The sequence below is a fragment of the Sodiomyces alcalophilus genome (genome assembly GCF_042370955.1).
Source record: "Sodiomyces alcalophilus JCM 7366 unplaced genomic scaffold ACRALscaffold_8, whole genome shotgun sequence".
NCBI lineage: Eukaryota > Fungi > Ascomycota > Sordariomycetes > Glomerellales > Plectosphaerellaceae > Sodiomyces > Sodiomyces alcalophilus.
This window is the reverse complement of record NW_027263539.1, coordinates 2,286,118-2,310,924: the sequence shown is the minus strand read 5'-3', so window position 1 is coordinate 2,310,924 and position 24,807 is coordinate 2,286,118. Positions and strand designations below refer to the sequence as shown.

Below are 24,807 nucleotides of genomic sequence, written 5' to 3'. Positions count from 1 at the left end.
TGAAGTACCTATTTCGCAGAAACCTTTTTGCGAAAGCCGGCCAGTTTTACGGAATACAGTGTGAAACAGACATGATGTACAGTACAAGTGACTTCGCCCGCGTGGCGTGTCGTGTCCCTGAAATGCCCAGGAAAAAGGTCTCACCGGAAGGACCGGGGGAGACCCGTCAGTGTCTTAGCGCCCTTAAGGTCCACTTAGTAGCTCCCTGTAGATCCGGGGTAGCACTCCACTGTCAGTTATTCCGACGTCCCTACATGTACCTCCTCATACATCGGTCTACAGTATCATTCTCGTCGAGGGGCAAGATATCGAAGGAGAGGAAAGAGGAAGGAGGGACTGGGCTGTAGAGTCGTAGTGTAGTACAACGCCCCTTACTTTCGTACATCCCCAACAGCCACATTTCCTCAGCCTTTTCACTTTCTTTCTTTCTTTCTTTTCCAACTCATGATCCGTCTTGGCCAAACTCCCCGATGGCCCTGCTCATCCACAAAGCAGAGGCCTTCGGCCCTCGTCTACGTTTTCATGTAACACCAAGATCATTTCAAACACTTTCCATTCCCACGAGGCGCTTTTTTTCTCTTGGGTATCCCGCGGTCGCAGACCTAAATACGCCACGCCCATCGAGACTCCCCCAAGCACCCATCTTTTCAACATCTTCCAAGGCCCGCCACTTTTACCTGCCATTAGCGCGTTATGCTTCGACCCATCATGGCCCTGTTGGTCTTTGGGAGACTACGAATACTCATTCGCCGCCTCTCCCATTGTTCGCGGACTTGAGACCGTCGTCACAACCGTCGCCACGGCCGCCTACAATAGCGGCTGAGGGGGAGACCAGCGCTACGCAGCTTCTGCGCCGTTGGCAACCCACTCGTTCACACCTATCTCTGGATCAGACGAATAGTCTAACCACCACGCTAGCAAGTTCTCTATCGCCGCAACAACTCATCCCTTACCTCTTACGAGCCGTTCAGAGACAGGATTCCCCCGAGGCATACAGCCTCTTGCAGGTCCTTGTCACGGCAGCTCCGTCGCTGTTACGTGAGGCGACCGCAGCATTAAGTAGCCTACCACGAACTAGCATCACCCAGATCTTCCAGATTCTCGACCCGGTGGAAGCAGGGCCACGCCTCGATTGCACCTATGGGCTGCTCATTCCGGAACATCTCCAAGAATATAGCCCGGTCGCACGTGCCTTCGATGAATTGGGCATCCGCACAATCTACAAGGACATCTTTGCTACTTTGCTTGCTTTTGCAGATATCCTCGTACGACATGGCCACAGCCTCATCATCCCGGAGTACATCGTTCTCCTACGATGCGCGGGAGCCACCTCAAACCCCATGGCTGCGAAAGACGTCTGGAAGATGATGGACAAGGCCGGGGTCACCGACACGCGAACCGCCCAGGCGTACGACGAATTCATCAAGGCCCGCTTTCTCACCGAGCCCTTATATCTACAGCATGATCTGGCGCGAGGTCGCCTCCGGCCACGCAACCTCAGCGGTGCTAGGAAGACGCGATCCATCCCGCCCTCTCTGCGAGATCGTCTCGAACGGCTGCGACTATACCGCGCACGCGCGAGACGCCTCCGATATGGCCAAGCGCCACACCAGCCGGAGAGGGACTTGGCTCGGGTGTTGAGCCTGCCGCATCCACTCAAGAGGATCTGGCACGGTTTGGCCAACCGAGGCATCCGGCCCGATCACCGGCTCTATTGCACCTATATGATAGCGTGCGGTCGGGTCGGCAACCTCTTCCAGATCATCCATTCCCTGGGGAGAGACCTGGGGCTCGAGTTCTCTGACGTTGAGAACCATCGACTGACCAGCGTCAGCGGGGGCTTCAACTTCCCCCGGGACTCCCCTCTCGCTCCTACGACGCGGTTGCTGCATGCCGTCGTCCACTCGCTCGGCACGGCCGGCTATGTCGTGCTGGCCAAGAAGGTGCTGGAGCACCTCTCGCGGCGGTACGGGCTGGCGATACCGGCCGCAACTTGGTCCGATCTTCTCGAGTACACGTACATGACTTCGACGCATCAGGCCAAAACGGAATGGGCCATGTTCGAGGCGAGGTCGGTCCGGAACAGAGACATTGATGCCCACGACGTCATCAACGTGTGGGAAACCATGCTCTCGGAACCCCACAACGTCCAGCCTACCTTCGAGGACCTGGACAAGTACGTGAACGCTCTCCTCCAGGCAGGAAGGTTCGACGACGCCGTCGAAGCCATCAGGCTAGGAAGCAGCCATTACCACAGCTTGACCCACGACGTCCACGACGCGCTCGCCGAATGCCTCTACCCGTCCCCCCTTCCCAGCGCCACGGACCAGTACCTCCGGGCCAAGGCGCGTCAGCACCGGTCCTGGTTCACCATACAGCGCTGGTGCGAGCGGTGGATTCGACGCATCAGCAGGAAGAACCTGGCAGACGAGACCGTGTCCACCCAGGCCATACCTGATTTCGTCGCCGAGTTTCGCGACTTTATGCCGTCGCCCGCCGTCTACTACACCCCGGGCGGGCTTGTCAGGCTCTTCGCGTCGGGGGGCACGAAGGAGAAGTTCCGATGGCGGAAGGAGGAAGTGCAGTCGGCACCCACGCTCGTGTTGCGGCGCGACAAGACAGATCCCGTCCTGGGCGAGCAGGGAGAGCAGCTCCTCAACGAGCGGGGGCAGCCTCTGTATCATCGAAAGAATAGGCTTTTCCAGCAGACTTTTCCCCGCGGGGTTCGTGTGCGCAAGACGCAGGCGTGGGAGGAGGTGGGGATCCTGCGATTCTGCATGCGAGAGACCGGCGCGCGGGACGGCGCGCGGGTGCCGTCGCTCAGGGTGGGCAGAATGGCGGATTGTGTGGAGTGGTGAGGCGATGGAGGCCACAGTGGGTCTATCTCTTCGACTTTCTAGTGGTTACATATCATGGCGGAGGTTGCAAGCGAAAGACGGTCCATATTTGCCCGAACCAAGGTAGTTTAGGCGAGGATCACCGTACATTGATTTCGTCTTGTCGAGCGTCTTGAAGTCTTCCTATTCTTCGATGAGAGAGTTACTGCATGGCCTGCCGTCTGATATGAACATACGGAATACTGCGACGCGATAAAAGACAATGAAAGGTAAAGAGTTAAGAGAATATTTCCGCATATACAACATATCTGATTGGCGCCTCGCTCGCCTTCCAAGACCCCAATAGCGCCCCCAAAGTTCGAACAACCGAGTTGGTACATGTTACAGTTGGTCACGACTCACCCTCGAACCGCTCCAGCCACAGGTCATTCATCACCATGTACCGACTCAGGGTGATCCAGCCCCAGCGGAACCAGACCATCTGGCTCTTGTGGGCGCTGATCATGGCGCGCCAGGCCGTGGGAAGGCCCTCGGCGCCGGTGAGGGGGTTGAGGAACAGCAAGCTGCGGGGCGGGCCGGACTTGTCGGGCGAGAGGCCGGCGCTCCCGCCCGCGACGGCCCAGGCGGCGAGGGTGGGGAAGATGTCGAGGATGGCGGTGTATTTACGCAGGAAGGACACGGTGTGGAGGGTGTACAGGGCTACGGGGGACGGGCGGCCCTCGTTGCCGCGGAGGAGGGCGGCGATGAAGGCGCGGGCGCCGGCGTGGAGGGAGATGTGGTTCGGGTGGGACGAGACGCCGGCGGCGTCAAAGGTGATGAGGACGTCGATGTTGGCTGTCGGTCGGGAGGAGGCGGTGGGGGAGCGCTGGCCCAGGTGCGGTGCGAAGGCGCTGCAGAGGAGGCTGGAGATCTTCTGGGCGTCCCACGTCGCGGTCATGGAGTCTTGGAAGTCGCTGTGGAGATTTGGGGTCAGCTTTTTTTGCGGTTGGTCTTGGAGGAATGGAAGGGAAGGGGGCGTACGGGCTATCGACGACAAAGACGTCGTCTTCCTGGCGGAGTCCGAGGGTCATTCCGCTCTTGACGAGTTCCTTCTTGCGCGTTTCACCAAGTCCGTTGGCGTTGCCTGTGATTATCAGTTCTCTTGCTCACTTGCTCTCGCCTGGTCTGGACCCTCGACACAGCCCGATGTCCTTGTATACTCTTCTCCTTTTTGGGGGCCCCATCCATTGTTGGTCTTTTCCTTTCCCTTTTCTTCTGTTTTTGTATTCTTGTTTCATTTCTTCCCCTTGTTCGTGGCTTCTTTTCCTTCCTGTCACCCATCAAGCAAAAATATTCAACGCACCTGAACTCAGACACAGGATCTTGACGTGGTTCCCGGTCTCAGGACGCGTAAGGGCGAGAACAGTCGGGGCGAAGAACATGGCCTCATCGTCCGGGTGGGCAATCAAGAGACAGATGCGCTTGTTGTGGATACGCGGGAGGGTATCTTGGTACGTGGTAGCGATGTAGGTGTAGAGGAGGGGCAGGAGCGCGGCGACGAGAGCGCCCGCGATTGGGAGGAGCCAGAGCCAGACCATGGTGGGTAGGCGCCGTACCCTGCCCCTCAAGGTGATGTAGCTGTTGTCGGGCCGCGGTCTCGGCAGACGAGAGAGCAATCGCAGGGAGGGGATTGAGGCAGCGGAAGACGGTGCGAGAGAGACGTAGCAGTTGAGAGGTCAAGGCGGGGGTTCGAGCCCGAGATGCGAATGCGCGTCTTGTCCTGGACGGGAGGGGTCAACTGAGGGAGAAGAAGGTCAATTGAATCGAAAGTTCCAGATGGAAGAGATGCAAAGGGAAACGGTGAAGCTAGAGAATAGAAATAGAGAGCCTGCGCAAGGTCGCTGGTTGGGTTGCCGTAATTTTGAGGGGAGGGAGAGCAAACGAAAGTCGGGGACTACGAGCACAAGAAATGCCACCTTGCGATTAGGCGGAATTAGGCGTGTCGGACCCTGAAAAATGGCGGCCAATTGATCCACCGAGCCAAAGCCGTTGGATGGCTACGGTACGTACCAAGCTGTCCCGCAGGTCCCGTCCGGGGAAATTGCGGCGCTCAGTTGGTCATGCGCCACAGCATGCGCCAAAGTTGCTTGTACCTGACGAGGCGCCAGAAAACAAACCCTCTGATTGGTGAATTGTATGTGATGTCATTTAAGCTCTTAACCCAAGGTACCGCAAAGTACCGACGAATTCGAGAATTACTCAAGAAGTGTCGAACAGGTTCCACGACTTCAGCAAGCAATCTACAGTACCGCTTCCCCCCAAACCCAGTCAACTCAACAGCACGACACCCAGTGAACCCGAAACCATGGGGAAAATGGCGAGGCAACGCAGAGAAAAGGCGGGCAAGGCTTCCATCAAGATGGCATACCCAGACCGATCAGGTCCTTCAGAGAAAACTCTCCTCGAGATCGCCCAGGAGCGGAAACTCTTCGACCAAGCAGACAACGATCCCAGGAACAAGTTCCGCCCCGAGAAGAGTTCCCGAGATTCCAGTGCAGAAGGCGCTGATGGGGAAGACGAAGACGAGGACGACGAGCCTGTCTTGTCTCCGCGTGTCGAGCGCGTCATGGAAGCTATCCTCTGGGGTGTCAGCCTCGCCATGTTGCACTTCACCCTCGACGTCCTGGTCCAGCACCAGTATGGTATGGAGATCAATTGGGCCGACATTGTTGTCAGGACCGGACAAGCTTTTGTTGGTAAGACCCGCTCTGTAGATCTACACACGTCGACTTTTTCCTTGCCTCGCCTTGGCTAACTCGCGTCCTTCGACCAGTTCTGCTTGCCCTATTCTACGTCCTCCACCCGCATTACTCCAATCCCGACCTCATCCCCGGTCTTCCCCGACGCTTCCAAGATTCTACCCGACAAGCCATCTTCTTCGCAACCAGCGTCGGCGCCGGCTGCTACCTTATATACCTCACCAATACGTACGGCTATCTCGCCGTCCTAAAGCGGGCCCCGACCCTCGGTTGTCTATGGGTATGGGCCGTCATTGAGCTCCCTCTCGTCCCAGCTGTTGGAAGCTTGGCCGTTTGCGGTTTGTTCCTGTGGCAGGGGGGTTATAGCATCATAGGCTGAGGGTCTGCCTTTTTGTTCCGGGCGTGGTCGCGTCAGGGACTACCATACCACCCACACCGTTTCTGGCTCATGCCTCATGATATGCTCCGAGCTCTCCAATGAACAGTGTCTCTGAGGCGGTAGATGGATACACACTCGTCGACTATGCCGCAGTGTTCTTCAGTTTCTGGACTTGCATCCACTACGTTGTCGGCTGCAGGGCAGAAGAAACCGCTAAAGTCTGCGCAAAGGAGGGAACACTCTCGGCGCTTGGATACCGATGACGAAACCATGCCTCAGGGTATCGCACCATCTCACCAACTCCCGACGCCTCGGCCCGCGCCAGCGCAAGACCATCGCGACAGAAGTGGTCAACCCTCGGCTGCGAAGAAGTACGCTATAGCGTTTGCGAATGTCGAGGTCGCGACTGTTCCGCGTTGCGTGTGCCTCCATCTGGGCGGTCCCGGCAAGATGCGCTTCTGGGGGTTGGCGAGATCGACCACGGCGATGTACATTGCTTCAGGCCGGGTATTACTCACCGTCGCCATCCATGGGAGGGGAGGTTCCTGCGGCTCCAGCGACTGCCGCCTTTATTGGGCGTAAGATGATTGACTCGACCAAGGACTTGTATTCCGTCCGAACGGCTCTAATATAATAGATAAACGGGAGAAGTGTGGCTGGGTTCCAGTTGAAGCTGATGGCATGTCAGTACTGAGAACAACTTCTGGTCCTCGACACGCGCCTCCACTTGGCGACCCGAACGACGTCGTCGAACATCGCCAGTATAAAATTGCCCACCTGGTAGCCCCTATGCATCGATCAATGACTGTCAGTATAAGTGTGTCGGTCGTTTATATATAACTCGTTACTTATTCAGTCTCGGGAGCTGCTCTTTGACATCCCATGTCCCTGCACGCGATACGAGATGACCCAAGTAGAGAAGAATATTTCCGAGCGTGCCCTTAGATAGAGAGAATATCCTGCATAACATCAGGGCACTTGAGTCTTTCATGCCTCCAGTGGACCACCCTCAGGGTGTGCTGTAAAGAGTTGTGGCCTGTAGAACAGGACATATTAGCTACATGTATCATAATAGCTGCAGTCCTCTCGCCTTTGTCATCAATATATCCATGTTTGATCAGTAGGTAGGTAGGCTTGAATTGATATCCTTTTATGCTTTGCCTAAAACCCCATCACGCGGATCACCTGGCTGCGAGACTTTAGAGTCTATCTAGTAACTTATATAGGCAACAGCGCGCTCTTTCCTTCTTTGTGTACAGATACAGAGAGTTGTTTTACCTCTGCCTGGCAAGTATGACTTTTCCTGTTGCTTTGTATTCGTCTACTCCTTTTATCACATGCGTTTTTAAGGCCCAGTGCATAAAATACACTTATCTTTCTTGTTGTTATTCGTCCTTGACGCGCACTCAAACACGGATCTGAATATCCTATGATCAACCAAGATGGGCACCTATCCTAAGAGCCAGATGTCAACAACCCTGGATCAGACAGCGGTCAACAGCCACATAGCTGTAAGTTTCTTTGTCACTGGCTCTGCTATCCTGTATTCTGGCTGTTAGATGGGGTGTGATTGTTGAGTGTTGAACTCACCGTTGACGCCTGGCCTAGGGCAACATGGACAACAACAGTCATATCGCCACGGAGAGCCAAACGGAGAGCATGTCTCAGTGCACCACAAGGCAGTTCCACAAGCACAATCAGTTTTATGCTCAGGTAGAATCAAGACGCTCCTCTGAGACGATCTGGCCTGCGAGCTTCCATGGGTTTGCTAACCGACGGCATAGGACAATGATGACTACACGAACCCCTATTTCAGCTATTTCAGCCACCAGATGCATGGTCCTGACCAACTCCCGTTTCCTTTCGTGGATCGCATTTGGGACAAGAAGGAGCGCCGCTACTGCACGAAGAACGAATACCCCTGTCTTATATGCCCCAGGTACAGGGCTCGCACCGGTCGCCGGCCGGACTTTTGCGATGTCTGCCGTAACGCTCCGGACTGCAAGTTTTGCCGTCATGACTATCCCAAGACGGGAAAGGGGGCGGTTCGGGGCTTCCGGTTGGGAAGTGGCCTCCGTGTGGCTGAGTATGTTCGGTCTGACCGCCGTGGCAGCTTGAGGGGAAAGCCCGAAGACAGAAAGGGCACAAATGGCAGAAGAAAAGCTTCTCTGCTCGACCAAAAGAAGACTTCCGTCTCGAGGGCCTCAGGAAACCAGATCATCACGCTCACCTATGACGAGCTGGACGAGTTGAAGGATATCTTCATCAAAAGTTCAACTGGCCTTGCCACGTCGGTCTCCATTCCCCCCGGTCCGATGACTGGCAAAGAGGACGAGTCGGAAAGTCGGGAAAAAAGCGTCGATGACTGGAAAAGGTTGGCTGTTGAGGTTTGCGAGAAGATGAGATCCCTGACCAAGCGCATGGAGGAATCAGACAAGGAGTGCATTGAAGCCCATGACAAGATGGATGACCTGATGAAGAGAGACCCGACGTCGGAGCAGGAGCGTACTGAGGGCTTCAAGGAACTATACGACAGTCTCTTATCCCGCCAGCAGCTTCTTTCGGAGACTGCCCGTGTCGTTGAAGACTGGTCGAGGGCGATGAAAGGCTTGGACAGACTCGGTGCCATGCAGCAGACCATGCCGGTGGACACGACCACAAGTCGGATTCCAAGGTCGACTTCGGGGGCCGACACTGCCACTACTCCGACCACGCCAACCGCGCCGTCCGCTTTTCATCGTCATTGTTCTCACCACCATGCAAGTTAACTACGATGACACCCTGAGAGAGGTGACTGATTCGGGGTCAGGACACCTAGCACCCAGGGATTCGTCAACAAGAGTCCTAGAATTGGATTTATGGTTTTCTTTGCTTTTGTCCACGGGCTTGCTTCTGAGGCATTGTTTGGGAGTTTGTGCATCGTTATCGGAACAGTCCTTTGTATACCACAATGACGGCAGGCTCGACTGACAAAGTATGTGTCCTGCCATCAGTCTTTCCTGTTATTATGAAGCTCTGATGACTTGCAGCGGATTATAATACTGATCCAGTAGCAGCTTCTGCATCATCGTCATGACATTGGTGACTCGGTAGCAGTAGCAGTACAACGGGCAACGTGACTTGCTCCCAGGATGCTTCATGTCACTTGAGGAGGATTAAGTGAATCAGCTGACTACTATGAGGCTGCTCCGACAGGATATAACTGTCTATCAGGCTACTTCCTGGAGACAGAGGATATTCCTACTTGAGGGCTGCTCTGGGAGCACAACCGAGCAGCGTCACGCGTCGATAGACCAGTCATTAGTTGCCAAAACACAGTACCACGCAACACTGGAAAAAGAAAATCATAATAGATGCAATTTTTCCAGGAGAAAAAGAAGCATCAGCAACAGAAGCTCACCGACGGACCAGACTCCAGAGAACAAAAAAGAGGGAGGACAAAATGAAGAAAAACAAATACCAGCCCGACCTCATCCTTGTCCGGTACAAGCGAAACTCCAAGCACGACGTCCCTTGCGGTACCGAGTGCAAGATCTACCCAAATGGCAAGAAAGACATCTTGACCGGCATGCTGGGGAAGGTCGCCAAACGGGTGGGAATCAAAATTAAGACCAAGCCGGCCCACCCCGCTGGCAAGAAGGGAGTTTGGGTCCAGGTAAAAGGGCAGGGTGGCGTCGGGAGGCATTTCTGGTGCGAGAGACCCAATCTGTTCTACGGAGTTGACGATCTTGCTGTGGCAGGATGCGAGGGCGATGTCGGCACGGGGCGTAACAGGGGAAAAGACGAGAGCAATGAGAGTGAGACTGAGCCAGGGGCAGGAGACTCTGCTCGAGGGGGAGAGGGGAGCCGGAGCACCTCGAGTCAAAAACGGAAAAGGAGGGACGGCAAGTCCAGTAACAGTAGTAATGGGACCTAGAGATTGAGTGTCTCGCTAAGGGAATTGGGGTCTTTGCATGGACGTCCGTTTGGATAGGACAACCAGACTGCAATGCCGGGAGGCCTTACAGGGACATGATAATAGAAACAGACTTTCAGCGTATCGTTCAAGGGTTCAAGGGCGCAACTCAACCGTCTTCTCAACACGTAGATCCAAGTGTGAGAATGAATGGGAATAATCGGGTTGGCGGATGCGTTGAGTATATCCATCGAGTCGGAAGAGCAGGACTGGACTCTGTCAGACCTTCTTCTCGGTATTGGGCCGGTCAGACTCGGTGAGGTCGGTGAATTCGATGGGGCGGTGCCTAGAACGCCACACAGGCCCCACATTCCCGGCAGGCACCGATCAGAGTACTCGGTACGTAGAATCTTTTGATGTGCGCGAAATCTAGGCAACTTACCCAGGAATCCGTACTCCCCGCTCAATTTTGGCCAGGAAACAGCATTCGCACCACCCACCGAAAGTCATTACGAAGTACGAGCCGAGCATCTACCAGCCCGCACAAGAAGCAAAGAAGAGCCAGTCATGGCGACCGCACTCCCCCCCTCCACCCCACTACCGTCACCAGCTTTCAACGTCACGTACCCTCATACCCTGGAGCGATTCGCCCTCCCCCCCGAGTCCTACCTGGCGGAGCACGCCCCGACACTCCCACCGGAAGCCGACGCGTTCCACGGCCTCGCGACGAGCGCCCTCGTTTTCGATTCCCGCGGGCGGGTCCTCCTCCTCCGGCGCGCGCAACACGACAGCATGCCTGGGCTGTGGGAACCGCCCGGCGGCGCGGCCGACATGGGAACGGACACGAGCGTACTGGAAGCGTGCGCCCGGGAACTGTGGGAGGAGGCTGGGCTCGTGGCGCGACGCGCGGTGAGGGTGTCGGCGATTGCCAGGGACGTGCCGCCGGGGACGGTCTTTTGGAACCGCACACGCGAGAGGTGCTACGTGCGGGTTGCTTTGGAACTCGAGGTCGAGGGGGTGGAGCAGCAGCAGGAGGGCGACGAGGTCCAGGTGAAGATTGACAAGGACGAGCACGATGCTTTCGTATGGGTTTCTGAGGAGGAGGTGAGGTGCGGACGCGTGTCTGGTGTGGAGGGTCCTTTCGAGCTCACGTTTGGAGGGACGAGGGAGGTTCTTCTGGAGGCTTTTCGGAGGAGGAAGGAGGAGGTTTGATTGTGCGAGGCAGAGATGGATCGTTGCGGAAGCGTTGTACAGTGATAATGTACAGTGTACACAGCCCCAGAGCCAATCGGTTGATTTGGCTAATTGAGGCCCAATTTCAGGGCGACATCGGGGAGTCGAGCCTACGAGTACCCGCTATTCGCTAACGGCAAGTACGGATAGGTAGGCGGTGTGAATTGCCGGGACGTCCAGGGTGGCGGCCATGACCTCATCGAGCAGAACTCATGTAAGTACTCCGTATCAGTTTCTCTCTTTCCCCTTCCCTGGGTTGATCCAATGGCTCAAATGCTCATATCCGAAGATCGGTGTCGCAAAATCTCTCTGGATTCACAGGGCGCCCCTACACTAGATCCGAAAGTCATGCGCCGACATGTGTCCCGTGGGGCTGCTAGAAGATAGGGAATTTCGGCGCGACAATGGGGAAGTGATACACGAATAAATTGGCTGACAAGGTCTCACTGACGAAGCCAAGCAACCCCAACGTTGCCTTTTCTGTTCGGCGCGGCTGACGGTAGGTTGACAAATATGAGCATCGCGCCCATTGGCGACACGTCTATGATGACAGCGGTATACGTACACATAAGCTATCGGAGCCATGTCCTTGGGGCCAGATTGGAACCGTTGTCGAGGCGAAAAATAAAAACAAAGACCACATGCACTGTATATTGTAATGGTTTACAAAGTTTACAAATCGCAACCGGCATACGTTGTACTGACTGGACACAGCATCGCGGGTGCAGGATGCACGGTGTGGTCATGACGGAAGCACGAACCAGCGCTAGAATGTCTGGACTGTAAATCAAGAGCTGTGGCGGCCAATGACGAGGCCAGGTTTGCATGACTAAGGAGCCTACTTAGCCAAGGAGTGCCGATAGCAGGATTTAGCGAAAAGTCCACCATCGTTCGTACCGTCCGTCGTCATCAGGAAAGAACGATGGACTTGGTAAGGCGAAGGCGGGGCTACGACTTGTTGCCCTCCACTCCCAACGTCTCTATCCTCCATAATTCTCTGCTTCATATCTTATATTCTGCTTAACCATCCCTCCTACATCTCCAGCAGGAAAAAGGAGACGAAAAGATAGTCTGTCGGTTGATGCTGCTTCGACTTTGCTCTCCCCCGGGTTTCGCCTTTTCATCTCATGCTTGGAATCATTTAGCTTGACGTTAACATTCTTCGCGCTTCGTTGTCGACAACCGTCATTCTTATTTATTTATTTCCCCATTCGTCCGTTCCTCAACTTTTCGACCAACCTTTTTTTCTCATTTAATTACCCACGCACCCATTACGACGAAGTACCAGGTGCATCTGACGTCTTCCAAATTCGAGAGGAAAAAAAAAAAAAAGGAAAACACAAGACGAAAACTGCCACCGGCGCACATAGGCCTGGGAATAGCTCCCACCGCGAAACGTTGCTGTTCTTGCTCGCTTCTCCGACTCATCCGTACCTCTTCTATCCGACTCACCCGCCTTCATAGCCATCTATCTACTGTACATAGGTAGCGACATCGATACAGTTTGGCTTCGCTCTAGACCTTGCTTCCGCTACGCCCACGACTCCCCCCATTCGGCGCTTCAGTTCGGATCTTCCCCGTGGAATGTGACACCACCTTCCTACCTATCAACGACCGAGTTACACTGAATCTACCCCGAGCTGAACCCTCTTTGGATTGTCGTCTCTTCTTGACTCGTTCACTCAGGTATGTGTGTATCGTCTTTCTGTTCTTCCGCCCCCTCCCCCGTTCACCCGACGACGCGAAACTGGCACCACCTGTGTCTTTTTTTGTGTTCTCTTGTTCCTCTTCTTTACGGTCACACCCGGCGCTCCCGTTCCCATCCCGTTCTCATATATCCGTCCCTGACGTTTCTTTGGAGGGATGAAACGAAACCCGATCACTTCCACGCCCTATTGCACCGCTTCACATTTTCTCTCATCATCCTTGTCTGCCCATCATCTACTGTCCCTTGGGGTCCAGCCTTTACGACCTTCGACCCGGTCCTAGGGCCTTCTCTTCTGTCTTTCCTATCTTTGTGCTCCCTGACCACCTTTGGCTTTTGGAATTTGACTACCCGTTCCTTTATATTGTCCCTGGGACTTTCTTGCTTCCTTGCCCCCACCAGGAGTCTACGTCACTGGGAAGTGCAAGAAGAGGCTGCTTTTCCAACCTCTTCCAGGCGCCACCGGGGGACTTCATCTTATATATCAACCACGATTCTACATCCGCTAGCCAAAACCTAGGCCTTTATCTTTGTCTAACACGATGATAGATTCCCGGAGACCGCGCAGACATAACCATTGGGTACCAGTACCCCCCTCTCAAGACGTCTACTATTGCCCCAACCTCTTCCTCCGCCCTCCTCCCGCATCGGCAACACTACCGTCCCCGCCTATCCGGGCACGCCATCACCGCAGCCGGACCATCAGCATAACCGCGTTCCCAACAGGGTTCATCCCGCCCGAGCTATCGCCAGAACAAGAGCTCACCCCGAAGGAAGAGAATATAGAGAGGGCGAGAAAAAAGAAGACAGAGAAACTCGAAGCAGGGTCTGCTAGTACGACCGGAGATACCTCACCGACGCCAACCATTGTTCGGACCGTCCTTGGCAAGCTCTTGGGCCCCTTTAGTCACTCGCTTTCCGCCACTCCGACCCGGACCAAATCTGCCCGCTCGACACCCACGACGCCGACCCCATCCGCCACTTCCTCCGCGACAGCTACCCCGACACCGAGCCGGACGCCGTCGACCACCACAGGGGAACGCTTTTTCCGACTCTCCATTCATCGGGTGAGACGCCACGTACATGACGCTTCGAGGAAGATGATGCGCTCCGGCACTGTGGTCGAAGCGATGTACCCTGGTGTGACAACCCCAGCGTCCTTTCCATCGCCGCTTCGGAGTAGCACCTCCGTCCGTGGCGATAAGAAAGTAGTCTCTGCCTCGGTGTCTGCCATCCCCAAGCCCGTGGCTTCGGGGAGCGGTGTGAGCTGCTCGATATTGCTCGCCGAACCCCACGTCTTCCTATACGGCTTTGACCACGCCGGCCATGGCGCCCACAGCCAGGAGATCCGGGCCGCCGGCGGCGCTGGACTGCTGCGGGGCAAGCTCCAGCTTTCGGTGACCAAGAAAGTCAAGATTAAGGGCATCAGCCTCAAACTTCAAGGCAGGGCGCGAACCGAATGGCCCGAGGGGATTCCTCCACAAAAGACCGAATTGTTCGAGGAGTCATCGCTGCGGACCCAAGTGCTCACTTTTTATAACGCCGTGAATGGTGGTTGGCAGACGGAATACGGGAACCAGTGCACCTACGCCCTGAAGCGCGGCTCGCCCAAGGCGCTCCCCGCCAACGGCCGTCGCTCCTCGTTTGGATCGCCGGCAGCCGCCGTCGCGGCCGTGGCGTCGCCCAGGGAGGCGAAACGGCTGTCGCTGCAGGTCAACGCCCAGTCGCGAAGCTTCGGAAAGGGCGACGTCGCGCTCGGCAACTCGGCGCAGGCCAGGGGCTACAAGGTGTTCCCCGCCGGCACGTACGAGTACGCGTTCGAGCTGCCGATAGATCACCACCAGGTGGAAACGACGAAACTGCCGTTCGGATCCGTCAAGTGGGAGCTGCACGCGACGGTGGAACGGGCTGGCGCATTCAAGCCCAACCTGCACGGGCACAAGGAAGTGTCCATGATTCGCGTCCCCGACCAGCTCTCGCTGGAGACCAGCGAACCCATTTCGATCAACCGCCGGTGGGAGGACCAGCTCCACTACGACATTGTCATCTCGGGCAAGTCGTTCCCCATCGGGTCCAAGATCCCCATCGCGATGAAGCTCACGCCGCTGGACAAGGTGCAGGTGCACAAGATCAGGGTGTTCTGCACCGAGGCGATCGAGTACTGGACCAACGACCGGAGGGTGACGCGGAAGGACGAGGGCCGGAAGATGCTCCTACTGGAGAAGGTGGCCGGCAAGCCGCTCGATGCGCGGTACGCGTCGTCCCGGGTGAGCGTGTTGTCCGGCGGGGAGCTGAGCCAGGAAGAACGGCAGGAAGCACGGGAGGCCGCGTCGATGAGGCGGGCCCTGGAGGCATCGAGGTCGGATACCTCGCCCGAGCCCCTGCCGAAGCCGACGGACAACCTTTTGGGCGACTTGGAGCTTGGGCTGGAGACGTATTGGGGTCCGACGGAGATGGAGCTGGACGTGCAAATTCCGACGTGCGATCAGATGGAGAAGAGCAAGTCGCTGCGGCTGCATCCTGATTGCACTTGGAAGAATGCCAACGTGCACCACTGGATCAAGGTGTGTTTTCCTCCTTTTTTGCTCCTCCTTTTTTTTTTTTTTTTTCTTTTCTGTTATTCCTCTTCTTTGCTGACCCTGGCTAGGTTGTCATGCGAATCTCTCGCGTCGACCCGGAAGATCCGACGGGCACGCGACGGCGGCATTTCGAGATTAGTATCGACTCGCCGTTTACGGTGCTCAACTGCCGTGCGACGCGGACCAATATGGCATTACCGGAGTACTCGGATGCCGGGAATGAAGCCACCATCGTCAAGCGTCCCACGGTATGCGGGTGTGCGGACGCGGCGGCAGGGTCTGAGCCAGCCGACGTCTCTCCCAGCTCGTCCACCGGCACGCTACCCGACTTTGATGGCGGCGACTCGGTCCTGGCAGCGCCGCAAGCGGCACACCTGACGGGCGGCGGCCGGTCATCCAGTCCGCTAGCCGACGTTCAGACCATGCGGCCACAACAGTTCGATGCCCGGCCGCGGCCGATCCACCTATTGCGGGCGCCATCGTACAACCCACCGGCGTTCGACGCCGACCAGCCACCACCGGGGATCGGCGGCGAGGCGGTGGGGCCGGAGGCGATGGGGTTGCAAACACCGCCGCCGCAATACGATATTGTGGTGGGAACACCCAGCGTGGACGGACTGGCGGATTATTTTGCGCGACTGGCGGACTACGGGTATGACGCGCATGAGGACGAGACGGATTCCGACGAGGGGGAGGAGAGACTCATGGAGCGCGGCGGGCGGGTGAACGTGGCGCACCCACGGACGCCGGGAGGTCGACGGGGTCCGAGTAGGAGCATGGAGATTCGGCGACCTCCAGTGGAGTTGCGCACGGATTCATTGCCGGTGCGGAGATGACAGTCTGACGACGAGACGATGTGGTGGGACGTTGTTTCTTGATTGACATATTGACACATTGATACCACGTGAATGGCGGACGTTTTATGAAATGCAAAGGTGGCGCATTTAGGCGTGGGATATTCCATGTTAACCGTTGTACCTAGTGTAGTGTGTATGTATACCGGCTTTATGCCGAAGGGAGGCGTTGTGTTGCCGACATGTCCATGTGTTCGTCTTGAGTGGAAAACGAGGTGGCGCAGGGGACACATGATCTGAGTGCACGTACCGCTGAGGTTGGCCAATGGTCTTTGACCCGATGGAGCAGGGTCTGGGGTTATTGGGCGATTGGTGTGATGACTCGGTGGAGGATTGCCGATAGCAAGTTGGGGATGCATGTGCTAACCGCATGCGTCGATGGCCTGGATGAGAGATTATGAAGTATGGTGGTTCGGTTCGGTCTGTGCAGGTACAGTGACTAAGCATAAGTAAGAGTACATACAACGTACAAAGTACCTAGGTAGGTAAAGCCACCTGCAGCCACTCCACGTCGAGCAAATACCGGTGTGATACCGTCCATGCATGAAGCTGATACACTAAAGGTGGTTCAAACGGAGCTAAAACAAATCTCGAGTCTTATGGCTCAGAGTTGCAGCTCAGCCGTTATCCTACACGTGTAATGGCTACCGCTTAGGAATTACAAAGTGTGTTTTACGTTGACCATGGCCGGACGTGGTTTAATTAGTTGTACCTAGGTAGGGTTCGTTCAGTGCGTACAACAATGTCTCTGCGACTTTTGTCGAGCCAAGCATGCGCTGGCTATAAGGTAATTACTGGTACTGGTACAACGTACGGTACGTACCTTCAACGATGCCCTTCTTTGGCGCGTCCCAGTGGGACGGTCGGGCTTTGAACAAGTCCGAGGGGGCGGACGTTTTCCTGGATGGGGCGCGTGGCTGCGCGAGTCCTTTCTTTTTTCGGCATAGGTCCGGAGTTGTAGATTTCAGGTGTCTCCATGTCTCCATAGTTAGACATTCGAACGCGCTTTTTGAGTAGGCTGTACGTTGTAATTAGCCGCAATGATAATAACAAGGGCGATGTCGACGGATCTTTTAGTTGGGGTTTCTGTTTCTTCCGTCTTTTTTCTCTTCTTTGTTCCTGTTCTAGTGGCGCAAAGGGCGATGATTCAGGCTGGACTACTGCGAAACTATTGACCAGCGACTGGTGGTAGTCAGTTGCTCGTCAGTCGCTCGTAACACCCAAAGGTCTGGAAGCTGGACGGCGCTCTTGCTGGAGTAGTCCGTCCACGTTAAGCCGACTTGCTTCGTGCCAGTGCCAACGACGGCAACCTCCCAGAGGTGAAGCACAAGACGTTCCAGGAGAACGGAGCGGATGCCGTCATAGGCTATATACGTTGCAATACCTACTCGCAGGGCGATCGTGCAACCAAGGAATGTTTGGTTACAGCGGACGGGAAGATGCCTAATCTATTTTCCCCTGGTTCCCTGGTCTTGTCTTGCTGGAAAACACGTGTGGCGAGCATATGTTTTCCCCGAACCCATCCCTCCCATCATGGGCTCTGGCTCTTGTCCCTTCTTGTTTCTGGTTCCCTTTCGCAGCGACCCCACTCGCCCACCAGTCCATCCATTCCACTGGAGGCTTTGGGATTCTCGACCCCTGGCTCGGTTGTCGTCTTCCTCGAGGGGCCCTTGTTCAAGTGGCGGCGCACGGACAAACCGTGGTGCAGGCGCCTCTTTTTTTCGTCTTTGTTTTTTCGTCTTTCTTTTTATTTCCCTGTTTCTCACGCCTCGTCTCTCACACGATCGCCCCTTTTGTAATTCGCCCCCTCTCCTCTCTCTTGTTCCTGAATTACCCGTTATTCGTATCAAGTAAGTAATTACGTAGGAAGACAACCATCTATTCGACGGACCTTCACTTGGACCTCTTCTCTTTGACCTCGTCGTTGGGCAGTCCAAGCTCGCTAGATCATCATGCCCTAATATGGATCGCCAAGCACAATTGCCACGGAAAATTAAAGTCTTTCAGAACCCGGGGAATGACGATTCGGTACGAGCACTTGTGCATTCCTCATTTCCTTTCTGCGGTTCTTCATGCGATGCAAGGCAGCAAGGCGGTAAAAATGCACAGCGTACAGTACAACGTACAACGTAAGCAAAAGGAACCCATCAGTCAGGTTCGAGCGGGGATTTCCGGGGACACCCGCTCCCCAAGTGCAGTGAAAAGGCGTCCCTTTTGGGCCTGGTGTGTGGCCTCATCCACCCACGGACCTTTTTGTCTCTCTTTTTCCGTGTCCCTCACTGCCGCAAACGGCTAATACCTTCTCAGCTCAATTTCCCCGGCTGTCTCTTGGCGGAGGCGGGGTTAGGGCACTATGGATGGACACTATCGATGGCAAAAAGGGACGCCCTAGGGCAGGGAACTTCTGGGGATCCTGTGGGCTCTGGGCCTCTGCAGCTACACTACTGCGTCGCCTCCTCTCGACTCGACGCGACCAAGTGAGTGGACAGAGGACCGGTGGCACGGACGGGACGAACAACTTGGACAACAGACCAGCTGCCTCTAGATGGAATAAGGGCAAAGCCCAGAACCTGGGGAACATGGGAACCTGGAGAACCAGACCTGGTTGACCCTGGCGGGTAGATCGCCATAAAAAACGAGGAGTCATAATTCCCATATTATATCCCCCCCCTCGCTTCCAATCCCTTTCCCTCCGTCTTTCCTCTTCGATCCTCTCCCGCCCCAGAATAACGGAACCGAGCCATTACACTCTTGTGTGCCGTGTCGAGTGTCGTGTGGTCATATTTTTGACTTCCCATTCTTTTTTACCTGCACACTGCATGAGACTTGAATAACCTAACCTGGTTCACTTTCTTTTATTCTTATTTTATTTTACTTTCCATCTGTCGGCTTTTGATTCCCTCCATTAACCAATCCATTCAACTTGGGTCGTCGCATCGACCAAGTTGTGGCTTTTTCCCCCGTTGGTTCCCCGGAGTGTCTGGTGACACCAAAGACGGCCGCCGCTTCTGCAACCCACAGTCTTGGAATTCGGCCCTCGTCCATCTGTCGGTCCATTCCGGGAAACAAAGACTTTCTTCGCACACCTTAGTACGCCTCTTATTGTCTTTGTGCCGCCGCCTCATTCCTTTCACCTATCCTTCAACCCATCTGGTCGGTGGCGGCCATAGTCGACAAGGCGCACCACAAAGCGAAGACCGCAAACACCAGACGCCTCGAGTCGCCCCCAATGACCACCGAAGACGAAGAATGGGAACTCTCCGACGTCCCCTACGATTACCACCTTCTCCCGCGAGGCGACCTGGGCCCTCGCCTCAATGCCACCATTTGGACCTTCACCGGCGTCGCCGCCTTCATCCTCGTCCTCCGCATCTACTGCAAGCTCAGCAGGCGAAAATCCCTATGGCTTGACGACTATGTCCTCGTAGCCGCATGGGTATGCCATCACCATCCTCTCTCCTCCTCCAGTAACACCCCACTGACCATTCCTTTCCCAGATATCACTTGCCCTCCTCGGCGCCTTCAACTCGGCAGCCATATCCCTCGGCTTCGGCAAACACAGCTGGGAGATTCCCAGCGAAACCTTCGACTACCTCCTCCTCCACTGCAACCTGGCCGGCTCCTTCTCCATCCTCGCCGCCGCCTGGAGCAAGACCTCCTTCGCCCTGACCCTGTACCGCCTCACCGCCGACCGCCCCTACATGCGCGCCTTCCTCTGGTTCTCCATCATCTCCATCAACCTGGCCTGCGGCGGCGTCGTCGTCGTCACCTGGGCCCAGTGCACCCCCGTCGAAAAGGTGTGGCGGCCCATGCTCGAGCCCGGCTCGTGCTGGCCCAAGTCGGTCCACATCAACTATAACATCTTCGCCGCTGTCTACTCCGGCACCATGGACATTGTCCTCGCTCTCGTCCCGTGGATCCTGATTTGGCGCCTGACCTTGTCCAAGAAGGAGAAGTTTGGCATGCTCGTCGCCATGAGCATGGGTGTATTGTACGTTCTTCCGTCTTTTCCTTCTTACCCTACCAAACTAACGCGGAATAGCGCCGGTGTCGTCTCGTTCCTGAAAATCAGAACCCTCTACGCCATCGAGCACGCCGACATGATCAAGACGGTCGAGCTCGTCACCTGGGGCGCCGCCGAGGGCGCCGTCACCATCATCGCCGCCTCGCTGCCCGTCCTGCGCGTCTTCTTCCTGGCCCACGTCCAGCGGAGCAACGTCAACGAGCCGGGCATGGCCACCGAGGAGAAGCGCTTCCTCCGCCGCCTCGACTTTTTTTCCTCCGCCGCCTCGTCCCGCTCGCGCGCCAGCACTCGGCCCGATTCGGGTGCGTTCCGACCCTCCTCGCGGAACGGGTGGCGCAAGGTCGATGTGAAGGACGGCCGGTGGAGGCAGCAGCAGCAGCACGGGGGCAGGTCGCCGACGCAGGAAAACATGCACCCCGACGACCTCGAGATGGCCTACCAGGCTGATAGGAAGACGCTGGAGCCCGTGTATGAGAACCAGAGCCGGGAGGAGTTTGATTTTGGCTTGTCGTCGGAAGACGCGAGTACTAGGGAGGTGGATGTAGATGGCTTGCGGGCACATCCTCTCGCGTCACCCGTTCGACCGGACACGCGAGATTTTCCATTCCCGCCTGCCCATAGTCCGTAGAGCTGAAGTTTTCTTTTTCTGTCTTTATATCCCTTTTTTTATTTTTATTTTTGGAAAGATACGACACCCCAAAGGATATGTACATGATAATAAGCCTTTGTTTTATGGAGTTGTAATTTTACTTTTTGAGAAACTCAACCACTTGACGCCTCCCTGTCGCCCACACCCATACAGGTGATGGCAAGTTTGCCAAACTGCGCCGCCATCCTCCCAAGGCGCGAGTGTAATTGATTTTGGGTTTTCCATCGCATGCGGTCACTCCACTTATGAATGGCCTCTCTTAAGACGTATTTTATCTACCTGCTCTTCATCTTTTCCCCCCAAAGACTCCGTCTTTTCGACGAGGAACCCCAAAGTCCGATATGGGAGTCTCAATTCCTTTCTTTGCGCTAATAGCAGGCGCGGCATCATTGCAAGCACAAGCTCACGGCCCTGGCGCCGAGCTGAACACGACGGTCTCATCGGCCCCAGCCCCGACCACTCAAGAGACTGTGTTGCGTGAGCCCCCCGTGTCTTTCCGCTGCGGGAATGGCGATGCCCCAGAGGATCCCGAGACCGATCTCCCGACTCCATGCACGCGTTCCACTCGGACGACATCCACAGCACCAAGCGAGTCGACCATGCGTTTCCTGCAGAGCATGGTGCCCCAGCCGACGTTGGAAACCGTGATTATTCCGGCAGCGCCGGACAAAACAGGGACGATAAAGGCACGAGGGCAATACGACAGACCGGATAGGAAGGAGCCAGACGACAAGATCACCTTCATCGACAAGGTAGAACAGGATGACAAGTGGAATGAAGGCCTCGATAGATCGGGTTACCGGAGACTGCCCGGACCCGGAAAGACCTTTATCGAGACGTGGGACAAGCCGTCCCAGAGCCCCGTGCTGCCGCTGGGGTGGAGGCTATACAGGGGCCAGGCGGAGATTTACGGCGGCCAGCTGCACCTCGCGCCCGATGCCGAGCAGCAGTCGGCCTACGTGATGCTGTACGGCGGCGGGGTCAGGGACCTCGAGGTCACGGCGACGGTGACGATCAAGAAGGGCCTGGTGAAGGAAAAGGCGGTCGGGTCCCAGCCGGCGGCGGGAGTGTTTATACGGGTGATGGCGCCGTCGGGCCCGACGACGACGATTGGCAAGGGCGTCTTTGTCGGCCTCAGCGCCGAGGGGTGGGTGTTTGTGCAAAAGGTCGACAAGGGCCGGCCGAGGGTCGTGCACCAGCGGAAGGTCAACGTCTACGAGCAGAGGACGTATACCATCAAGTTCCGCATGAAGGGCGGCATGCTGACGTTTTGGCTGGATAACATGTCGATTCCGGTCATGAAGGCGTTGGTTCCTGGGTTTTTAGTCGGGCCGGGCGGTCTTGGGTTGAATGCGAGGAAGGCGTTGGTGGCCTGGGATAAGATTCAGGTGAAGAATATAGATGATGACTGGATGTAGGAATTGGATGGAGTTGATGGCGGACCGTACGAGTACTGTGTACATGTATGGTACTCGGTGGGTCCATTATGATACCTACATACATAAGGTACTGTACAATGTACATAGCCCCTCCCCGAGTACCACATCAGCTTTGTATTTCGGAGTAATACGAGTGGAGCAATCACGCACAACTACTGTCGAGTAACTGCCACTTCACGATGTACCGATGCTTGATTTTAGATATAGTGAACTTGTAAAGTCGACTTGGTAACTACGATTCTACTATAGCCTAAGAGGGATATAAGTGAATGCTCTACTCAAGACGCTTTGGAAGCAATGGAATTACTGGTTTTCAATTAGGAAGTACATTACGTACAGTACATAGGAAGTACGCTACGTTGAGTCGGTACATAATTTACCCGACGCTTTGTCAAGCCACTGTATTATGGCTAGGTAGCTATCAACCTCCAGGTGCTCGCTACTTTGACAGAATGCCGTCATTGGTGTTCTAATCCTTTCTATTCATAGCCCTTCACCCTACCGAGTCCTCAATGCCATTCTTACCCTCTGTTAACCCAGCACAAGCCTTTGCAGAATCAACTTGAATTCTTCGAATATCCCACCTTGCAGGCACAATGATTTCACGCCTGGAAGCGCGGGCATAGAGTCCCATCATTATTCGTTCTAACTTCTAGTCGTATTCCCGGCCTTTACGAAACTGCATACTCATTTCGGCATCTGATGGGCGGCGGCTCGTCCTGGACCGTGTGTCTTGTGCGTGGGCATGTCGCCTCGGGCTCTTCAGTCCTGTGGGCTGGCTACAGGAAGCCGGCAGTAGATGGTAGAACGGCCTGAGCCTCCCGTTCCAGACTCGCGTCTCGCGTTTTTAGGTGTTTGTATCTGCCTCGTGTTGCTAACACGAGGATAACCACTATATCCAAGAGGGAGGCGGTTACCCTTGGGGCCGTCACCGATATTCGCGTGAGGATCCTTAGCCGTTCTTCAAATTAGAGCAACACGATAGCTTCGACACGAGCTTCGAGTGGCCACTTTGCTGGGACGGACGTGTACTTCGTAGTACTCGTCTACGCCCCGCTTTATTTCGTACCCCCTCCCCAGGTCCACCACCTACTTTTTGATTCTGATCCCGAGTCTGTGACAGCCTTCATTCTCTTCACTGAATACACATGACAGTAGGCCAGGGCAGTTGACAACAACAGGCGACATTTTTTGCCAACACTTGACAAAAGAACACTTGACAAAACGACAAACTGCGGCTGTCCCCCGACGAAACCAAAATGACCGACCGCACCGTCTGCACCAAAACCTTCCCCTTGAACAACGGTGAGGATGACCACCCGAGACGTCGTAGCGGCAAGCGGTGAGCTAACCACATACATACACAACTCAGGCCGGTCCATGCCAGCCGTTGGCTTGGGCACCTGGCAAGGTAAACCAAGCTCCCCGAGTCCCTCTGCGAAACTGTGTCGCTCCCCCTATGCTACTAACACCGGCAAAACACACCAGGCGGCGTTGGCACAAAGGACGCCGAAGCCCTCGAGGCGTCCATCATCGACGCATTGCGGAGCGGCTACCGCCTCATCGACACGGCCCAGTCCTACGGCGTCGAAGCCGTCGTGGGCCGCGCCATCCGGAACAGCGGCGTCCCCCGGTCCGAGATCACGGTGGTCACCAAATTCTGGGCCAACTGGCACCACGACCCGGCCGCCTCCCTCCAGGTGTCCCTCGACGCCCTCGACATTGACTACGTCGACGTCTTTCTCATGCACTGGCCCTTTGCCACCACCCCGGCCCCCGAGATGCGGCCGCTCCGCAAGAACGAGTCTCCCACCATCGTGGAGACGTGGAAGCTGATGGAGAAGCTCGTGGGTCCGCGGTGCCGCGCCATTGGTGTCAGTAATTTCACGCAGAAGACGTTGGAGGAGATCATGGCCGAGGCGACCGTCGTGCCTGCCGTAAACCAGATCGAACTTCACGCCATGAACCCGAACCTCAAGCTCGTTCCCTACTGCCAGTCCAAGGGAATCCATGTTATGGGATGGAGGTAAGAGGTTTCCCATCTTCCCATGCAGCTAAGATCAGCAAGGAAAATGTTACAAGTTGGTCCGCCGAGCTAACTATTGTCGTGCAACAGTACCATGGGCGGATCGGGCGCCGACAACCCGATCCTTACCCATGAGCTCTTCAAGGGCATCGCCCAGAAGCACGGCTGCTCTACCGGCGTTGTGTCTCTGTCCTGGGCCGTGCAGCGCGGCGTCACAGTGATCCCCAAGAGCAGCTCGAAGGCGCGGATCGAGGAGAACATCAAGCTCGTCACCTTGGATGACGAGGACATGGCCAAGATGAACGACGCGCAGAATACCGTCAAGAGATTCCGCATCGCCGACCACATCACGCGCTTGTGGATGGAGATGGACGGGAAGCCGACGTTGCAGGGATGGACTCGCGTTGATTTTGGCTGGGAGGACGAACAGGGGAATTGGCTGACTTAGC

General features: G+C 55.8%; 12 protein-coding genes across 12 annotated transcripts; 9 read left to right on the top strand and 3 right to left on the bottom strand.

Moving 5' to 3' along the window:
• Window positions 1–1,340: 1,340 nt before the first annotated feature.
• On the top strand, window positions 1,341–2,858 carry ACRALDRAFT_1072767 (uncharacterized protein; the record flags this gene model as incomplete). Its single annotated transcript, XM_071018019.1, has 1 exon — window positions 1,341–2,858. The coding sequence occupies one exon, from the start codon at window positions 1,341–1,343 to the stop codon at window positions 2,856–2,858; it is 1,518 nt and encodes a 505-aa protein (XP_070872033.1).
• A 145-nt stretch (window positions 2,859–3,003) lies between these two features.
• ACRALDRAFT_1083502 (uncharacterized protein) lies at window positions 3,004–4,731 on the bottom strand. Its single transcript, XM_071019459.1, has 3 exons — window positions 4,180–4,731; window positions 3,858–3,960; window positions 3,004–3,790 (listed from the first exon to the last, which is right to left on the bottom strand). Exons 1-3 carry the CDS (start codon window positions 4,412–4,414, stop codon window positions 3,229–3,231), a joined length of 900 nt encoding a protein of 299 aa, XP_070872032.1. The 5' UTR covers window positions 4,415–4,731; the 3' UTR covers window positions 3,004–3,228.
• On the bottom strand, window positions 4,441–5,183 carry ACRALDRAFT_213330 (uncharacterized protein; the record flags this gene model as incomplete). The annotated part of the gene is made up of 5 exons (XM_071024059.1): window positions 4,441–4,770; window positions 4,825–4,925; window positions 4,970–4,996; window positions 5,061–5,102; window positions 5,150–5,183. The coding sequence occupies 5 exons, from the start codon at window positions 5,181–5,183 to the stop codon at window positions 4,441–4,443; spliced, it is 534 nt and encodes a 177-aa protein (XP_070872031.1).
• A 7-nt stretch (window positions 5,184–5,190) lies between these two features.
• ACRALDRAFT_2112647 (uncharacterized protein) lies at window positions 5,191–5,954 on the top strand (the record flags this gene model as incomplete). Its single annotated transcript, XM_071023587.1, has 2 exons — window positions 5,191–5,572; window positions 5,650–5,954. 2 exons carry the CDS (start codon window positions 5,191–5,193, stop codon window positions 5,952–5,954), a joined length of 687 nt encoding a protein of 228 aa, XP_070872030.1.
• On the top strand, window positions 5,843–6,939 carry ACRALDRAFT_2061362 (uncharacterized protein). The gene has a single exon (XM_071021971.1). It carries the CDS (start codon window positions 6,078–6,080, stop codon window positions 6,534–6,536), a length of 459 nt encoding a protein of 152 aa, XP_070872029.1. The 5' UTR covers window positions 5,843–6,077; the 3' UTR covers window positions 6,537–6,939.
• Window positions 6,940–7,396: 457 nt separating this feature from the next.
• Window positions 7,397–8,722, top strand: ACRALDRAFT_2030084 (uncharacterized protein; the record flags this gene model as incomplete). The annotated part of the gene is made up of 3 exons (XM_071020639.1): window positions 7,397–7,465; window positions 7,563–7,667; window positions 7,739–8,722. The coding sequence occupies 3 exons, from the start codon at window positions 7,397–7,399 to the stop codon at window positions 8,720–8,722; spliced, it is 1,158 nt and encodes a 385-aa protein (XP_070872028.1).
• Window positions 8,723–10,244: 1,522 nt separating this feature from the next.
• On the top strand, window positions 10,245–11,191 carry ACRALDRAFT_1065954 (uncharacterized protein). The gene has a single exon (XM_071017253.1). The coding sequence runs from the start codon at window positions 10,417–10,419 to the stop codon at window positions 11,059–11,061; it is 645 nt and encodes a 214-aa protein (XP_070872027.1). The 5' UTR covers window positions 10,245–10,416; the 3' UTR covers window positions 11,062–11,191.
• A 1,579-nt stretch (window positions 11,192–12,770) lies between these two features.
• Window positions 12,771–16,798, top strand: ACRALDRAFT_1078018 (uncharacterized protein). The gene is made up of 2 exons (XM_071018721.1): window positions 12,771–15,351; window positions 15,435–16,798. The coding sequence occupies exons 1-2, from the start codon at window positions 13,330–13,332 to the stop codon at window positions 16,200–16,202; spliced, it is 2,790 nt and encodes a 929-aa protein (XP_070872026.1). The 5' UTR covers window positions 12,771–13,329; the 3' UTR covers window positions 16,203–16,798.
• On the bottom strand, window positions 16,332–17,216 carry ACRALDRAFT_2022782 (uncharacterized protein; the record flags this gene model as incomplete). Its single annotated transcript, XM_071020109.1, has 6 exons — window positions 16,332–16,642; window positions 16,716–16,769; window positions 16,806–16,823; window positions 16,856–16,870; window positions 16,933–16,974; window positions 17,051–17,216. 6 exons carry the CDS (start codon window positions 17,214–17,216, stop codon window positions 16,332–16,334), a joined length of 606 nt encoding a protein of 201 aa, XP_070872025.1.
• A 1,719-nt stretch (window positions 17,217–18,935) lies between these two features.
• ACRALDRAFT_1078017 (uncharacterized protein) lies at window positions 18,936–21,108 on the top strand. The gene is made up of 3 exons (XM_071018720.1): window positions 18,936–19,656; window positions 19,718–20,211; window positions 20,263–21,108. The coding sequence occupies exons 1-3, from the start codon at window positions 19,450–19,452 to the stop codon at window positions 20,870–20,872; spliced, it is 1,311 nt and encodes a 436-aa protein (XP_070872024.1). The 5' UTR covers window positions 18,936–19,449; the 3' UTR covers window positions 20,873–21,108.
• A 126-nt stretch (window positions 21,109–21,234) lies between these two features.
• ACRALDRAFT_2055366 (uncharacterized protein) lies at window positions 21,235–22,311 on the top strand (the record flags this gene model as incomplete). The annotated part of the gene is made up of 1 exon (XM_071021740.1): window positions 21,235–22,311. One exon carries the CDS (start codon window positions 21,235–21,237, stop codon window positions 22,309–22,311), a length of 1,077 nt encoding a protein of 358 aa, XP_070872023.1.
• Window positions 22,312–23,591: 1,280 nt separating this feature from the next.
• On the top strand, window positions 23,592–24,806 carry ACRALDRAFT_2030079 (uncharacterized protein; the record flags this gene model as incomplete). Its single annotated transcript, XM_071020638.1, has 4 exons — window positions 23,592–23,637; window positions 23,705–23,743; window positions 23,821–24,358; window positions 24,449–24,806. 4 exons carry the CDS (start codon window positions 23,592–23,594, stop codon window positions 24,804–24,806), a joined length of 981 nt encoding a protein of 326 aa, XP_070872022.1.
• Window position 24,807: the final 1 nt, after the last annotated feature.

Excerpts from the sequence above, each read along its gene's own strand:
- ACRALDRAFT_1083502 (XM_071019459.1), bottom strand. The coding sequence starts at position 4,414 with ATGGTCTGGCTCTGGCTCCTCCCAATCGCGGGCGCTCTCGTCGCCGCG. Across the intron at positions 3,961-4,179 it reads GATCCTGTGTCTGAGTTCAG|GCAACGCCAACGGACTTGGT; the intron begins GTGCGTTGAATA and ends TGATAATCACAG. Across the intron at positions 3,791-3,857 it reads GTCTTTGTCGTCGATAGCCC|CGACTTCCAAGACTCCATGA; the intron begins GTACGCCCCCTT and ends AAATCTCCACAG.
- ACRALDRAFT_2061362 (XM_071021971.1), top strand. The coding sequence starts at position 6,078 with ATGGATACACACTCGTCGACTATGCCGCAGTGTTCTTCAGTTTCTGGA.
- ACRALDRAFT_1065954 (XM_071017253.1), top strand. The coding sequence starts at position 10,417 with ATGGCGACCGCACTCCCCCCCTCCACCCCACTACCGTCACCAGCTTTC.
- ACRALDRAFT_1078018 (XM_071018721.1), top strand. The coding sequence starts at position 13,330 with ATGATAGATTCCCGGAGACCGCGCAGACATAACCATTGGGTACCAGTA. Across the intron at positions 15,352-15,434 it reads ACGTGCACCACTGGATCAAG|GTTGTCATGCGAATCTCTCG; the intron begins GTGTGTTTTCCT and ends GACCCTGGCTAG.
- ACRALDRAFT_1078017 (XM_071018720.1), top strand. The coding sequence starts at position 19,450 with ATGACCACCGAAGACGAAGAATGGGAACTCTCCGACGTCCCCTACGAT. Across the intron at positions 19,657-19,717 it reads ATGTCCTCGTAGCCGCATGG|ATATCACTTGCCCTCCTCGG; the intron begins GTATGCCATCAC and ends TTCCTTTCCCAG. Across the intron at positions 20,212-20,262 it reads GCCATGAGCATGGGTGTATT|CGCCGGTGTCGTCTCGTTCC; the intron begins GTACGTTCTTCC and ends AACGCGGAATAG.